Source organism: Lepidochelys kempii, chromosome 10 (assembly GCF_965140285.1).
Source record: "Lepidochelys kempii isolate rLepKem1 chromosome 10, rLepKem1.hap1, whole genome shotgun sequence".
In the NCBI taxonomy this organism is placed as follows: domain Eukaryota; kingdom Metazoa; phylum Chordata; order Testudines; family Cheloniidae; genus Lepidochelys; species Lepidochelys kempii.
Window position 1 is genome coordinate 67606412 of NC_136389.1, and position 15202 is coordinate 67621613.

At 42.5% G+C, this 15202-nt stretch overlaps 1 protein-coding gene across 5 annotated transcripts in view; it reads left to right on the forward strand.

Annotated features, from left to right (window-relative positions):
* The first annotated feature begins 5352 nt into the window (after positions 1–5352).
* Positions 5353–15202, forward strand: part of ADAMTSL3 (ADAMTS like 3) — a 279327-nt gene continuing 269477 nt past the window's right edge. For 2 of the 5 annotated variants that reach the window (XM_073304070.2, XM_073304075.1), the window contains exons 1-2: positions 5803–5933; positions 7674–7763. In XM_073304070.2, the coding sequence (XP_073160171.1) occupies positions 7689–7763 (75 nt within the window). In that variant the 5' untranslated portion in view covers positions 5803–5933; positions 7674–7688. Of the gene's footprint in view, positions 5433–5802; positions 5934–7670; positions 7764–15202 lie in introns of those variants that run through there. The other 3 variants (XM_073304072.2, XM_073304073.2, XM_073304071.2) reach the window with 3 other exon arrangements.

Sequence of the window (15202 nt, forward strand, 5' to 3'; positions counted from 1 at the left end):
CATTTCAGTAATTTGCATGGTGACAGGACAAGTAAAACTACCTCATACTTGGGGTACCTGCTGCCCTCATGCCCTTCCCATCACCATCACTGCAGAGTTTCAGTGAGCAAAAGTAAGTAATACTCTTTACCTACTGTTGAGTTTTGTTTATTTGCTGTTGTCCATGGCTTGCAACAACACTGATCTCCCCAGAGCTCCTGGGCCGATTTATTTACCATGACCTGATGTGGCATTGATGTACCCCAGAACACTTTACTCCTGACAACTGCAGAAGTCACCGCAATCAGAGACTTTGGGGAAGTAGATCAGTGACACATTTGCAGGAGGACAGAAAACACAGGCTCAGGAATTCAAATTTGGCATGTTCATAGTCCTCAGTAGGGATGCATTTTTTGCAAAGTTTGAAAAAAATTGGTAAGGAATACAGACATTATGAATAAGTAAACATAACATACTTTGCCTCTGCAGTATACTTTCCCTTTGACTTCTCTGCATACAGATCTTCATCTGTGCATGTTTACACATTTTCAAATTATGCACACAATAATCACCTCAATCCCTCTGTAAAAAGATGTGCCACAAAACCACATAACAATCATGTAAATATGTTAAAAATTGAACTCCAAATGTCAGTACTAACATTTTATTGAGGGCTTTGACCATTAAAGTACAATAAAAATGAAAATGTATCCCATCTGAATCAAGTCGTGCTTATTTTGGAGAGGAAAGTGGTGACATTTAAGACATCTACTACTGTACAGGATCATAAATATGCAAATGCGTCACAAGTTGTTTCAGTTGAGGCTGAAAAGGAATTTGATCAGAAAAGATGGACAATTTTTATTAAAATACTTGAAACAATGACCATTTGCATTCATTGCGGGAGTTAATATTATACTAATTTAACCATAAACTAAAACATTCAAACTAAAGGCACTGTTTCCTACCTGCTATTCTGGCCATATACTAATATCGCTGGATAAAGGGTGATGTGGAGCACAATGCCTTCCACAGATCCTGGGGATCAAGGCTACACAACCATACTTGAGCTGCACCAACTTACACCTGCAAAGAATTTGGTCCTTATATAGCATTGTACACTTGTGAGGTCTGTCAGTGTATGATCCCTGCCTCAAAGAGCTTGTCATTTAAAAGCAAACACCAGTACAATACAAAACCACAAAACAAGTTATACAATATAGGGGTGCACGTGATATTGGTTACATGAAACTAAATATTTTATTTTTACTAGTCTATCAGCTGTTGCTGTTATTGATTATTTAGGGATCTGAAGCCAAAATTAGTTTCTGCAGTTGCAGCCACGAGGCCTCTGCAGGTCACTTGCAGCTTGGTACTCATTAAATTGAATCCTGATTTAGGAGACAAAAGCTGTTCTGCATTGTTTAAATGGAGCTTAGACTCCAGCTTTGCCAAACACTCCCTGACTATCGTAGAATTTCCCTATGTAGTGAAATTGGCCCTCATGAACATCCGATTGATTCAGCTGAGCATGCTTTCAGAGAACTGTGTCATAAATGGGTTGAAGTATCTCAAAGAGAGCGATAGTCCGCTCCTGCTCTTGAATATGATGATGACATATTAAAAAAATGTGCAATTTTCCTTTTTAGGCTTGCACATCCTCTGCTGGCATACACCTAGGGGCTGAATTTTGATGGTCACAATTCACTTAAACTGAGCTATTGTAAATAACAGTAGACTGGCTAAAATCAGATTTTTTTTTCCTCTTTGATTTTGCCTTTGATTATGCCCCACAAAAAAACCTCTTTTCTCATGTCTTTCCTGTTTGCACTGCTCAGTCTCATTTGGAAATTTCAGTAGTTAAAATCAAGCCTAAGTGTGGGTGTGAGAAAGTGTTTCAATGTTGGGATCAGTTGCAAAGGCCCATGGTTTTAAACTAACCCAAAATAAATAAAGGATAATGCTATCATAGTTCCAACCAGCTTCCTTGTGGGAACATGCCAGCTGCACAGATGGACAGGATCATAGTTGCAATAGTTCAATGAAATAAGCATAAATCTTCATATTTCACAGTTTTATGAACAGCGGGGGCCTCACAATTGCCATGTTTAATATTAATCTAAATTATACATATTTTACAGTCCAGCAAAAAGAAAGAATATGTATTATGAAAAACATAACTACTGACAACAGATTAATAAAGAAATTATGCATGTGAATTTTGGAGTCTACAAGCATATCAGAATTGTTTCCCACTAAAAAGAGTACATCTAAGTCCCACATATCCAGTGTGGGATAACTCTGAATTAAGATTTGGGGTATACAAGATAATTATCTGTGCAATATATGTTCCAACTACATTATTGTTTCATGAGTTTTTATGACACTTTACAAGAAGCAACAGTCTAATCCAAGAGAGTCAAAAACAGACAGAGGGTGGCGTGGAATGGAAGAAACAAAACAAAAAAAATCATGACACCTGGATGGTTTAAGTCAGGAGCACTTCCTACCAAATATTAACTATAATAGATGTATTGTTTACAGAATACCTGTAGGAGACTGCATCAATCCATCAAGCACTAGTAGTGTTTATTATAAAAAGAAAAGGAGGACTTGTGGCACCTTAGAGACTAACCAATTTATTTGAGCATAAGCTTTCGTGAGCTACAGCTCACTTCATCGGATGCATACTGTGGAAAGTGTAGAAGATCTTTTTATACACACAAAGCATGAAAAAATACCTCCTCCCACCCCACTCTCCTGCTGGTAATAGCTTATCTAAAGTGATCACTCTCCTTACAATGTGTATGATAATCAAGTTGGGCCATTTCCAGCACAAATCCAGGTTTTCTCACCCCCCCCCCCAAACCCACTCTCCTGCTGGTAATAGCATATCTAAAGTGACCACTCTCCTTACAATGTGTATGATAATCAAGGTGGGCCATTTCCAACACAAATCCAGGTTTTCTCAACCCCCCCCCCCCACAAACTCACTCTTACTCTGAAACCAGTGTTTATTATGTATACAATGTGTAGTGCTCAGAGCTCGCAATCAAGATCATGCTTCAATTGTGCTAGGTCCTATAAAAACACTAAGGTAGACACGGTCTCTTTCCCAAATAATTTACAGTTGAAGGCCCTGCAAAGATTTAAGCATCTGTGTAACTTTATGCACATGAGTAGCTTAGCTGAAGCCAGTGGATCTAGTCACATGCATAAAGCTAGGATTTGGGTCTTAGAATCCATATTTATTTTTCTGTATTAAACACTCTGCTGGTGGTTGAGTCTATAATTTATTTTACTGGCCATAACAATACTTTTCTCCCATTTCACAACTGTGTTGAAGATGAATCAAAATTTCCAAGAGTCGTATTTCGGGTTGATAGTTTCCTCTGATATGCAGGCACATGGTGCCACTGTATTTTGTAGAAAATGGGTATAATGTGCAATAGCTGATTGTGCCTACCAGTCTGGAAATGGGTGTCAGAAGCAATTGATATCCTTAGAGAAAGAATTTGGTTGGGTTGGGAGGACAGAAGAAGAAAATTGAAAAGCATAGAGTTGAAGAGGGAAAAGAAACAATTAAAAAAACACTTGGACAAGCACTCAAATGGAAAATATTTATTAGAACCACATCTCCAAACCTTGTCAATTTCACTAATTTCAGTACTTCTGGAAACTGAGAGCAAATAGGCACTACTATATCTTCATGCAGTTCATGTTGCTATACTCTCTAAATATGCCCATTTTGGAAAACAAACTGTGTATTCTGTCAGTTATTTACTGTAGGATAGCACAGCAAAGTGTTTTTTCCCTACTCTGCAGCCTTTATTCTGGGAACAGAGAGATTTTAGGATCTCAAGAGTGCTACACATTTTCACCATGTAGTTTTGCTCTAAAAAGTGATTATGTAACTAGGGCACCTCCTTATACAGCAGATGCTGAGCTGTCTGCATTCAGAGTCAGATTTGCTTACTTTAGTGAAAACACTTTTTATTGTTGTTAGCCCTTTAGAACCAACACAGCTCTGGGACAGTGAACTATATCTTTTTGTGGCTCCTGACTCAACAGAACTGCTAACTGTTTTCCAATTTTGGGCCACCTGTGTAACCTGATTGGCATCAATGCATAGCCTAGTTAAATCTGTGCAACCTCACAAATGGTAATAGTGTTGTACAAGTTTCAGAGTAGCAGCCGCGTTAGTCTGTATCCGCAAAAAGAAAAGGAGTACTTGTGGCGCCTTAGAGACTAACAAATTTATTTGAGCATGAGCTTTCCTGAGCTACAGCTCACTTCAGCTGGATACTGAACTCTGTCATGAAGCAGATGTACTAACCTTCTAGTCCTGTGTCAGGTGACTAGGACAGGCCAATCTCTTAGTTTTAGTTATAATTCCTGTTATAGCACAAGCCTATTATTCATGGTAATGCGTGAACAGGAAAGGAGACAGCATTTCTCAGTTTTCCCGATGAGTTTCCGCGGCTGATATTTAGATAGACATCTTTACTTGAAAACTGAGCACGTTTGATAGAGACACAAATAAGCTGGACCCCATAAAGCTATTTTACAAAGTCAGTAAAGTTCATTAGAACCTTCACTGTGAAAGATGTTACAGTTGGGTTTGAGGACCTCCCTCAACATGACCCTTCAACTCACCTTCCTAACGTCCATCTTCTTCTCTTTGGTTCTCTTCACAAACTAGTTATTTCACTGGAGGGCGCTCGGGTCCTAACTATGGAAGAGACTTTTTTTAGCTTGCTTTCGAGAAGTCTGAACAAATTGGAAAAGTTTCCCTTGCAACGTATTTGAACAAACCCTTCATCGGTTGTTTAGTTCACTGGTGTATATTTTAAACTTCAGTGGCACAGATAAAATAATAGACCTTTTTACTGTCTGTTGAGTATTGATGCTGTATAACTGAAAATGTCCTTTGGCCCATGAGTGGGAAGCAACAGTGCAAGGGCAAAAGCTTTTTACAATGTTATATATAGTTCATCCGTCTCAAGTAAGGGGATAAAATGTTACCAAGTGCTGTTTGGGGCATACACAGTCGGAGACCTAAAATATCTTAAAAGACAGAGTGATTAAAGCCGTCTTTGGTGTCTAAAGAGATTTGCAGCTGTATTGAGAGTTATCAGGATTGTTGAGGTCTGGGAATTGATTAGCCTCAATTTGCTGGCTAAGTTACATTGGGGAAGAAGAACTGTCTGCTAGTGCAGGTTCCTTTGTCCCGGCAGGGCACATGGGCTAGGCAGTGAGTGAGAGTCGGCTTTTGCTAACTGGCTGAGAGGTTTCCAGGACCGGCTGAGCGTCTAACTACCTGCACAAGCTGGGACTCCTGTAGCTCAGGGATCGGTCTGCATTGGCCGGGGGCTGCTGAGGCGGGATCTTGTGCGTTGCTGCAGGAAGCTGTACGGCGGCAGCCCCGTGAGTTGGGGCGGAGGAGCTGGAAGGTGAGGGTACCTGATGCACGGATGCGGTGGCTCTCCCCCAGGGTAGTGGCTTGGGGCGCTGGGTACCGGGTTCCCGACATAGGGGTGCTGGGGCCGGGGAGCTAGAAGCCGGACTCCCGCTGCAGGGCAGTTGGAAGCGCGGCTTGTAGGCCGGTGGCACCGAGGAGGGGGTGCTGGCAGCCGCGCTCCCAGGGCAGGGGCGGGGAGCCCCAGCGCACTGGCCCTAGCGCTGCAGGTGGAGGCGCGCGCGCTCTCCCGGCTCGCGCCGGCGGGGTGCAGGGAGGGGCGGCTCGCTGTGACAGGACGGGGGCGGCCCGTTTCCAGCAGCCGGCGGTGGGCTGGGGCTTGGCGCGAGGGAGGGGCAGGCGCTTTTAATTCGGGATGCTGTAGCCCGCGGGCACTGACAGGAGAGGCGTCCCCCGGCCCGGGCGGTGGGGAGCAGCGTCCCGCCGAGCCCTGCACACGCTGCCCGAGGAGCCGGGGCGCTCGGCCCTGCACAAGGTGGGTGAGGTCGCGGCCACTGCTGGGCGAAGGAAGCTCCCTGGACCAGAGCGGCCGCGGCTGCCAGTTACGCAGGGCTGTTGCCTGCCCCGGGAGGGAGGCGCCCCTGGTTGTTGCGGGGCTCCCGCTGCAGCCGTCCGGGGGCTACTGAAATCGGGGGGCGGGCGCGGAAAGGGGCCGGCGGCTCCCACTCGGGGGCCGTGCATGAGCTCCCTGGCCAGGGGAGAGCGCTTCAGCGAGAGGCGAGGCAATGTGGCTGGCACGATGCAAGGAGGGGAGGACGCGGGTGGCAGCCCCGCTCAGCGCCGGGGGTAGCGCTCGCTTCAGGGGAGGGCAAGAGGGTGCTGAGAACGGGGCTGTGTCCAGGGACGCCCCCCACCCCAAGGCGCTTTGACCCAGCCCTCAGCTGGCCCGATGCTCGGACATTTGCGGATTCCATTAGCCCCCCCTCCCGCCCCCCGCCCGGTAACTCATTCTCCAGATTGGACAAAGCGATCCACCACAATAGGCAGGTCATGTTCATTGTAAACAGAGGCGCCCTGCCCTTCGCTTGTTGTGCATCGCAGGGCTTCATTTGCTACACCGGCAGATCACTTAAAAACAAACAAACAAACAAAACCTCCTGGGAATCTATATACACCAAAGCCTGTCAAATAGACAGCTTGGCTCAGTTGTGTCAATCGCAGACCGGAGCAATAATGTGGGGGGAGGGAATCTTCATTCTTGAAATGTTGTGGTTGATTACAACTTTTGAATGACAAAAGCATACGGCAGCCCTGCCGAACTGTAAGGAGGTAAACAGCCTGATTTCCGCAAGGAATCTTAATGAGAGTTAGTTGACAGGTGCAAGAACTGGGCTGTTTGGATAGGTAGTTTTCCTTCGGGACATCTGGCCTATTTAAAAAAGGAGAAGGGTCTATGGGTGGGGGGGGGGGAAGGGCGGAGGGGGGGAGGGTTTTTTTTTTTTTAAGATCAGATTTGCATTTAGACCACTTTAAGGCTTTGCACAATGTCCCTGGAAGGAGGAGGGTGGCGGTGGGGAAGCGTGCGGTCACCTTTTTAAAGTGATTACTTTGGTAATGACTGTATAGCCCACTCCAGCTTTAAGTACGAGGCGAAAAGATTTATTTACATTAAAGATCAGTTACAATTAGTGGGCTTATTACATGATTCCTTTGGAGGGTTTAAATGGAAGTTTGCAGTAAAAACGGCAGACAGATGGATGTAGCCTTCTAATTCAGGGTGATCGCTGCTAAATTGATGGGCTTATTTTTCCTTTCTTGATGCTTGCCTATGAGCTGCGTGGAGCTAGCACGTTTGGAAGCGGTGTAAATGAATGTCCAAGTCCCTGGGCTGGGCCCTCAGCTCTGAGTGGGTGAGGATGCTGAAGAAAGAGCTCATGAGAAATCCTCTTCTCTGAGGTCTGGGATGGGAGGGGTTGCTGATTTGATAAATTAACTCACACGTAGGAGAGAATCTAACTCGCCCCGTGTTGCCAGCGTCCCCAAACATATTTGTTTCCCGTTCTGGTCCCTAACTGGAACTGCCTCACCCTGCAGGCTGTGCTTATGGCGTAAGCTGCGAGTCTGCTTTGCTGGCCAGTACAAACCTTGGGTGTTTGGGTTGCATTCCTTCCAAAGCCCAGTTCCCTGTCCTTGCCCAGTTTGTTTTAGTCACTGAGACTCTGGCAGGAGGCACTTGACTTCGTTTAATTATAACTGAAACCACCTCTCTCAGCAGAGCTCGGGAAGGAAGATGGCCAGCCCCAAAACCACAGGGCTTTCCTGGGAGATCACTTGGCTTGCAGTTGTCATCTGTACCCATCTACAGGTAGGTGATGATCATGTTGCCGTGTTAACAGCCAGACATTGGTCTGCTGAGCATTTTAGACACTACCATTTATGATTTTAAATGGAAAATTGTTGAGGCAACTGTGTGCCCCAGTATCCAGTGGTGCCATGAACAAGACTTTCCTGACATTGAAGCTAGAGTCAAAGGAATCAAGGCAGGAAATCGGTATTTTCCTTTTTGCTAGTAACATTCTACCTGCCTTTACAACTTGGGGACTCTCTTGCTAGGTGTCAAGTGGCTGGGCTGCTTCAAGGTGATGCAGCTGCCTCTTGCCCCCAGGAGACTCAGGAACAGAGAGTGCTCAGTTATTATGGTGAAGAGGGCTATATAAGTGTGTGGGTAGCTAGAGCCAAAACCCTTTGAAGCCAGTGGAAGTCTTTCTGCTGACTTCAGAATGGGCTTTGGATCAGGTCCTTCCTGCATTCAGGATCCATGGAGGAAAGCCTTGGCTGTCAACTGATCTATTGCCTGACACATAAGTCTAATCAGTTCCAAGAAATGAGTAGTTTTAAAAATTGAGTGCTTCCATACAGCATAATGTCATCACAGTATGTCATTCTCTGCACTAATATTTCCCATAGTGCAGTAAATGTGAAGTGCTCTTTGAAGTTTTAAATCCCCGTCTAAATCCCTTTAGAAGAAGAAAGCAAAGTGAGTTTGACAACATTGCTGAAACAATATTTTACCAGTCTCCAAAAATCATACTGTGGTGAAACTTTTAAAATAAATACCTGATAAAACAATAGTTTTGAATTAAGCAACCATAGATAATGTTGTTGCTATTCATATTCATATTATTATTATTTATTATTTGTATTGTGGTAGTAACTGAGGTCCCACAGTCACTGACCACAGCCCCATTGTGCTGTTTACAAACACAGGTCCTGAGGAGTTTACAATCTAATTCAATAGGAATGTGGGGCAGACAGCCTAGCTAATTATAAGATTAATAAGGCCTAGTCTACACACAGAATTTAGCTATGCTTGCTCTAGCTATGTTGCTCCAGGATGTGAAAAAGTCACTTCCTGGGAGACGTAGTTAAATCAACCTAAGCCTCAGTATAGACACCGCTAGGTTGATCGAGGAATTCCTCCATCAGCCAAGCTATCACCTCTCAAGGGGGTGGATTAACTACAGTGATGGAAAAACCCTGCTGTTGCTGAAGCAAATATCTACACTATGATGCTACAGAGGCACAGTTGCAGCACCTAGCTGGGCTGCTCTCGTGCCTGTAGCATAGCGAAGCCCAGAGCTTGGTAAATTTACGAATGGGATAATAAAATGAGGTTCTTCTTCAAGGAGTGTCCCTGTGGGGGCTCTGCTTCAGACTTTCCACTTCCAGGGCACATGGGCCGCTGTGCCTTTGATCAGAAATTTTTGATAGCAGTGCCTGGTTGACCTGCACATGCACCCTACACATCCTTGTGCCTTGTGGTAATAAGGATATATAGGACTATGTGGGTAAACTGCCCTCAGGTCCTCATCAACTGCCTTCTGCCTGAGATGAAGCATACAGCGTGCCTGTGGTCTTCACAACTAAGTTTTTGTATTGTTAGTGTTAGTTGGGACCGTTTCCCCTTTTTTGTTTTTTACCCCCTTAAAGGGGTTGTTCTGGAGTTTGTTCTGGGGTATGTAGGATCCTTGGGCTTTAAGAGGTGTCTTTCCTGATGGGATGCTATCCTGGTCAGTGATGGGCATCCTTGGTACCTCGCCTGTTTGGGAGGAACTGATATCCCTAGCAAGTGTAAAATCTGAAAGTCCTTTAAAAGTAGATCTTGAAAAAATGGGGACATCAAGTTTAAATTATTATTCTTAATGGAGCAAGCCTTAAGTCTGGCTTCTGACCCAAGTGCTGAAAAATCCCCTGAATGCAAGACGAGGAGTTCTGCTAGTGCCCATCTACCTCAAGATCCTGGTCACTGAGAGTCTCAAGGGACATATGTGTTGCTGCACCAGCCATGGCTGGGTCTTGGTCACCGAAAGCGTCAGGGCAGACAGCTTCTGCATCAATGTCCATGGTAAAGAGCGATCTGTTATCTACGTTTCTGTATATTAATCTTGTGATCATGGACAAAACCTAAACCTTACATTTTTTTCTTCTTCACTGTAGATTTGAAGCCAGTATTGGCACAGGTCCCTCATCCCCACAAATGGTTTTGGCATTGCTTCACTTGTCTCTGTCTCTGTTTCTCTTTCTTTTTTTAAAGAACACATTGAAGTAATCAATAGTCCATTGTGAGTAGCTTCACGAACATTTTAAGCCCGGTCAAATTTTGGTCTTGATCGTCCTTTTTAGTATTCTAATCTATTTGCCATGATTTTGGGCAGTATAAGGCATGGATGCTAAACCCAACCTTGCAGGAAGCCCCTTATGCTCCTCAGTTTTAGCTGTTTTTTCGCACTTTTAGTGACGTTATAGCTATTTTACATTATTTAACATACCATTTCTGGTTTCTAGTAACCATTAATTATTCAGTTGGCTGCTTAGGGCCATACTCTGTGGGCCACACAGAGCCATTCTACCCACATATTGTACCATAATTTACAGTTGTATTGTTTTTGGCTATTAAAATGCTTATGTGTGGAGCTCATCAATTTCAAACAATTGGATGCTGGGCAAGGTCAGAAGTCTGTGCCATGCCACTTATGTGAAATTGATTAATTTTATCCTGCTTGAAGGAGGTACTGAATCAAATAATGACCAGGTTAAAAGAATCTGCTGGAAATGTAGCATGAATGTAATGCAAAGAAAACTGCAGCATAACTTGTCAAAAGAGGGTACTATTATTGAGAAGAAATATAGTGAACTTGGGTTATAGCAGGTCATTCTGATTCTTGGATGCCATGATGATGAGCACTGCATAAATGTCTAGATAGATTCTGACTCTGGAATTACATTCCATAGGTTTTCAGTTTCTGTCTCAAGTTGCGGCAAGACTAGTTTGTCATGTGCAGATTAATCATTATAATGGCAGACGATATTACTGGCAATCTCTCCACCTACATAGGATAATCCAGTAAATATTTTACCACTGAATACTTAAGTGTGGGCTTCCTTTTGAAGAAATCCATGTTGTTATCAAGGGTTGCAGCACAAATTTGACTCTTTGGGACCACAGAATTGATCAACTGATCATTCATAGGCTAGACCTTAGATTTTTGGGCTTTTTGTATGCATAGGTGTGACTTCTTAAATCATGGGTGACTCTAATGAAGTTAGTGGAACTACACCAGTATGAAACTGGTGTAAATCAGAGCAGAAATAGGTCTGTACAGTTTTATTCGCCATTTTAAGTGAAAAGGATAGCAGAAGTGTCATTAAAGCATTAATTATTTTCAAAGATCCAGGATGATGACTCTGTATCTGCAGAGATTTCTGTACTCCCACTGTCACAGAATCAGTACTTGAATTTGTGGCCATTCACTAAATATTTCTGTGAGCTCACACTTGCCCTTGACTTGGTTTTAAACACTCACTTGTATATGTTTCTGAGTATGCAAACAATGTTCTAGCACAAAAATGAACTGCTCCCTTGTGTTGCTAGATTGCAATGGTACAAAGGATGTGTTGTAGATATGATGGATGCTGAAAAGACAAATAGTTTGAAAATTAATACGCAAAATAGAAGTACTTAAATGCAGTTTTGTTGTTTTTACATTTATTTCTTAAGGAGACCTGATTCTGCACGGTGATAATGGAGACAGCCTCTCCCTCTCATCATGGGATTGGTCTCCTGATTAACATCATGGGATACCATTTAGTTAAGGTAGTTTTGTTAGGTACACACAGTTACACTTTTCATGAAATATGCTAATTTATATCCTTAATAATGGACTATCTGTGGTTATTAGCGATCACTAGCAAATTTAAATAGATAAAATATTTATTTCCATCAATAATTTTCACACCCAGATTTCATACTGTGCACTCAGTTACTCTTTGCTGTGTGGTTTTCAAAGCACAGATACAATGACAGTTTAAGATGCTACTGTTTGAGAGTTGTACTAGATAAGCCCTCTCTGGATCTGTTCATTTTATCTTCTGAGAAATGGAATTGCTAATATCTGAGGATAGAATAACAACAAATGCACCTTGTCTGGACATTAAAAGGGTATTAAACCAGGCTTTCTTTCGAAAAGTGAGTTTCATAGTCCACATATAATTGGAACTAGTGTTGGTTGCTGCCTTAATTTGTGTTTCTGCAATCCCTACATGTATTCTGTTCCTTTTTCTAATCTGTAATATTCTGGATTCAAAAGATATACATGCTGAAAACATTATCTGCTCAAATTGATTCTGCCAAAAACTACCAACATAGTAAATGTCTTTAAAGTTAGGTTGATGTTGCAAGTCCAAAAATCTGATGTCCATTATATGACATAGTGAACTTGGAGACCATATTCATGGAAAACTTTTGGAATACTGTTTTACAGTAACTGAGTGTATTGTATACTAATGTTCAGAAAGTAGATTATGATCCACATACCATACGAGAATCAGGATGCTTAACCCACTCAATAATCTTCATGAAAAAATGTCATGATGAGATTTGCAAATCCTGAGCCAAAGCTACAACAGTTAAACTGTTTCGGTGCAGTTTTAAGACACTGTGGGTAAAATCCTGGCCCCACTGAAGTCTATAGGAGTGATGCCATTGACCACAGTGGGTACAGGATTTCATTCTGTATGTTTTGAAGATAGAACCCTGCTCTTCCCCCTCCCTCAGACAAGCAGCACTTAAAAGACTCTGCAGAATGTACTTTATCTTGAAGTATCTGTTATCACTGACGGATTAGTTATTCAGTGAGAGCTTTACCAAGAAGCATATGTAAATTCCTGTCGTGAATTTATGACGAATAGTGGTTGCTCAACTAATATTCATAGGATTTGAACTGCTTCTGCCCCCAATTTACAATTCAAAATAATGGGATTGCCAGAATATTTCTCTATGAATTTGAGTCTGTGAGTCAAGTCACAAACTGTGAGGATGAATGCTCATTTTTTTCAAGTTTACTCTGATCAAAAATAGACTAAAATCAACACTGGAAGATGACCAAGGGACGGGTTTGTCACCAGTATCAATGAAGTGATTTGCTTTAATATTTTACGAAGAATTATCAGTGGTGTGCTGTCAAATTGGGAGGGCATGTCTAATGGAGTCCCACAGGGATCAGTTCTGGGACTGGTATTAGTCAATATTTTCATTAATGACTTGGATAATAGAGTGGAGTGCAATGCTTATAAAATTTGCTGATGTTGCCAAATTGGAAGGAGTTGCAAGCACTTTGGAGGATTGGATTAGAATTCAAAATGACCTTGATAAATTGGAGAATTGGTTTGAGATCAACCAGATGCAATTCAATAAAGATATGTGCAAAGTATTTTAATTAGGAAGGAAAAATCAAATGCACAACTGCAAAATGGGGAATAACTGGCTATTTGGTAGTACTGCTGAAGAGGATCTGGGAGTTACTATAAATCAACAATGTGATACAGTTGTGAAAAAGGCTAGTACAATTCTGGAGTGAATTAACAGGAGTGTTATATGTCAGAAATGGGAGGTAATTGTCCCCATTCTACTTGGCACTGGTGAGGCTGGAATACTGTGTCCAATTTTGGGTTCCACTCTCTAGGAAATATGTGGACAAATTGGAGAGAGTCCAGAGAAGAGCAACAACAATGATAAAAGGTTTAGAAAACCTGACCTGTAAGGAAAGATTTAAAAAATTGGATATGTTTAGTCTTCAGAAAAGGAGACTGAGGCGGGCCTGATAACAGTCTTAGAACATAAGAACATAAGAATGGCCATACTGGGTCAGACCAAAGGTCCATTCAGCCCAGTATTCTATCTACTGACAGTGGCCAATGCCAGGTGCCCCAGAGGGAGTGAACCTAACAGGTAATGATCAAGTGATCTCTCTCCTGCCATCCATCTCCACCCTCTGACAAACAGAGGCTAGGGACACCATTCCTTACCCATCCTGGCTAATAGTCAATAATGGACTTAACGTCCATGAATTTATCCAGTTCTCTTTTAAACCCTATTATAGTGCTAGCCTTCACAACTTCCTCAGGCAAGGAATTCCACAGGTTGACTGTGTGCTGAGTGAAGAACTTCCTTTTATTTGTTTTAAACCTGATGCCCATTAATTTCATTTGGTGGCCCCTTTTCCTTATTCACTTTCTTCACACCACTCATAATTTTATATACCTCTATCATACCCCCCCTTAGTCTCCTCTTTTCCAAACTGAAAAGTCCTAGCCTCTTTAATCTCTCCTCATATGGGACCCGTTCCAAACCCCTAATCATTTTAGTTGCCCTTTTCTGAACCTTGTCTAATGCCAGTATATCTTTTTTGAGATGAGGGAATCACATCTGTATGCAGTATTCAAGATGTGGGCGTACCATGGATTTATATAAGGGCAATAAGATATTCTCCATCTTATTCTCTATACCTTTTTTAATGATTCCTAACATCCTGTTTGCTTTTTTGACTGCCGCTGCACACTGCGTGGATGTCTTCAGAGGTCTATCCACGATGACGCCAAGATTTTTCTCCTGATTAGTTGTAGCTAAATTAGTCCCCATCATATTGTATGTATAGTTGGGGTTATTTTTCCCAATGTGCATTACTTTACATTTATCCACATTAAAGTTCATTTGCCATTTTGCTGCCCAATCACTTAGTTTTGTGAGATCTTTTTGAAGTTCTTCACCGTTTGCTTTGGTCTTAACTACCCTGAGCAGTTTAGTGTCATCTGCAAACTTTGCCACCTCACTGTTTACCCCTTTTTCCAGATCATTTATGAATAAGTTGAATAGGATTGGTCCCAGGACTGACCCTTGGGGAACAGCACTAGTTACCCCTCTCCATTTTGAAAATTTACCATTTATTACTACCCTTTGTTCCCTGTCTTTTAACCTGTTCTCAATCCATGAAAGGCTCTTCCCTCTTATCCCATGACAACTTAATTTATGCAAGAGCCTTTGGTGAGGAACCTTGTCAAAGGCTTTCTGGAAATCTAAGTACACTATGTCCACTGGATCCCCCTTGTCCACATGTTTGTTGACCCCCTCAGAGAACTCTTCAAATGTGTTAAGGGTTATTATAAAGGAGAAGGCGATCAATTGTTCACCATGTTCACTGAAGGTAGGACAAGAAGTAATGGGTTTAATCTGCAGCAAGGGAGATTTACATCAGTTATTAGGAAAAACTTTCTAACTATAAAGGCAGTTAAGCTCTGGAATCAGCTTCTAAGGGAGGTTGTGGAGTCCCCATCATTTGAGGTTTTCAGAATCAGGTTGGTCTAGATGATGGTTGGGAATGGGGGAGATTTACTTGATCCTGCCTCAGTGCAGAGGGCTGGACTTGATGACTGACTTCTCAAAGTCCCTTCCAGCCCTATGTTTCTATG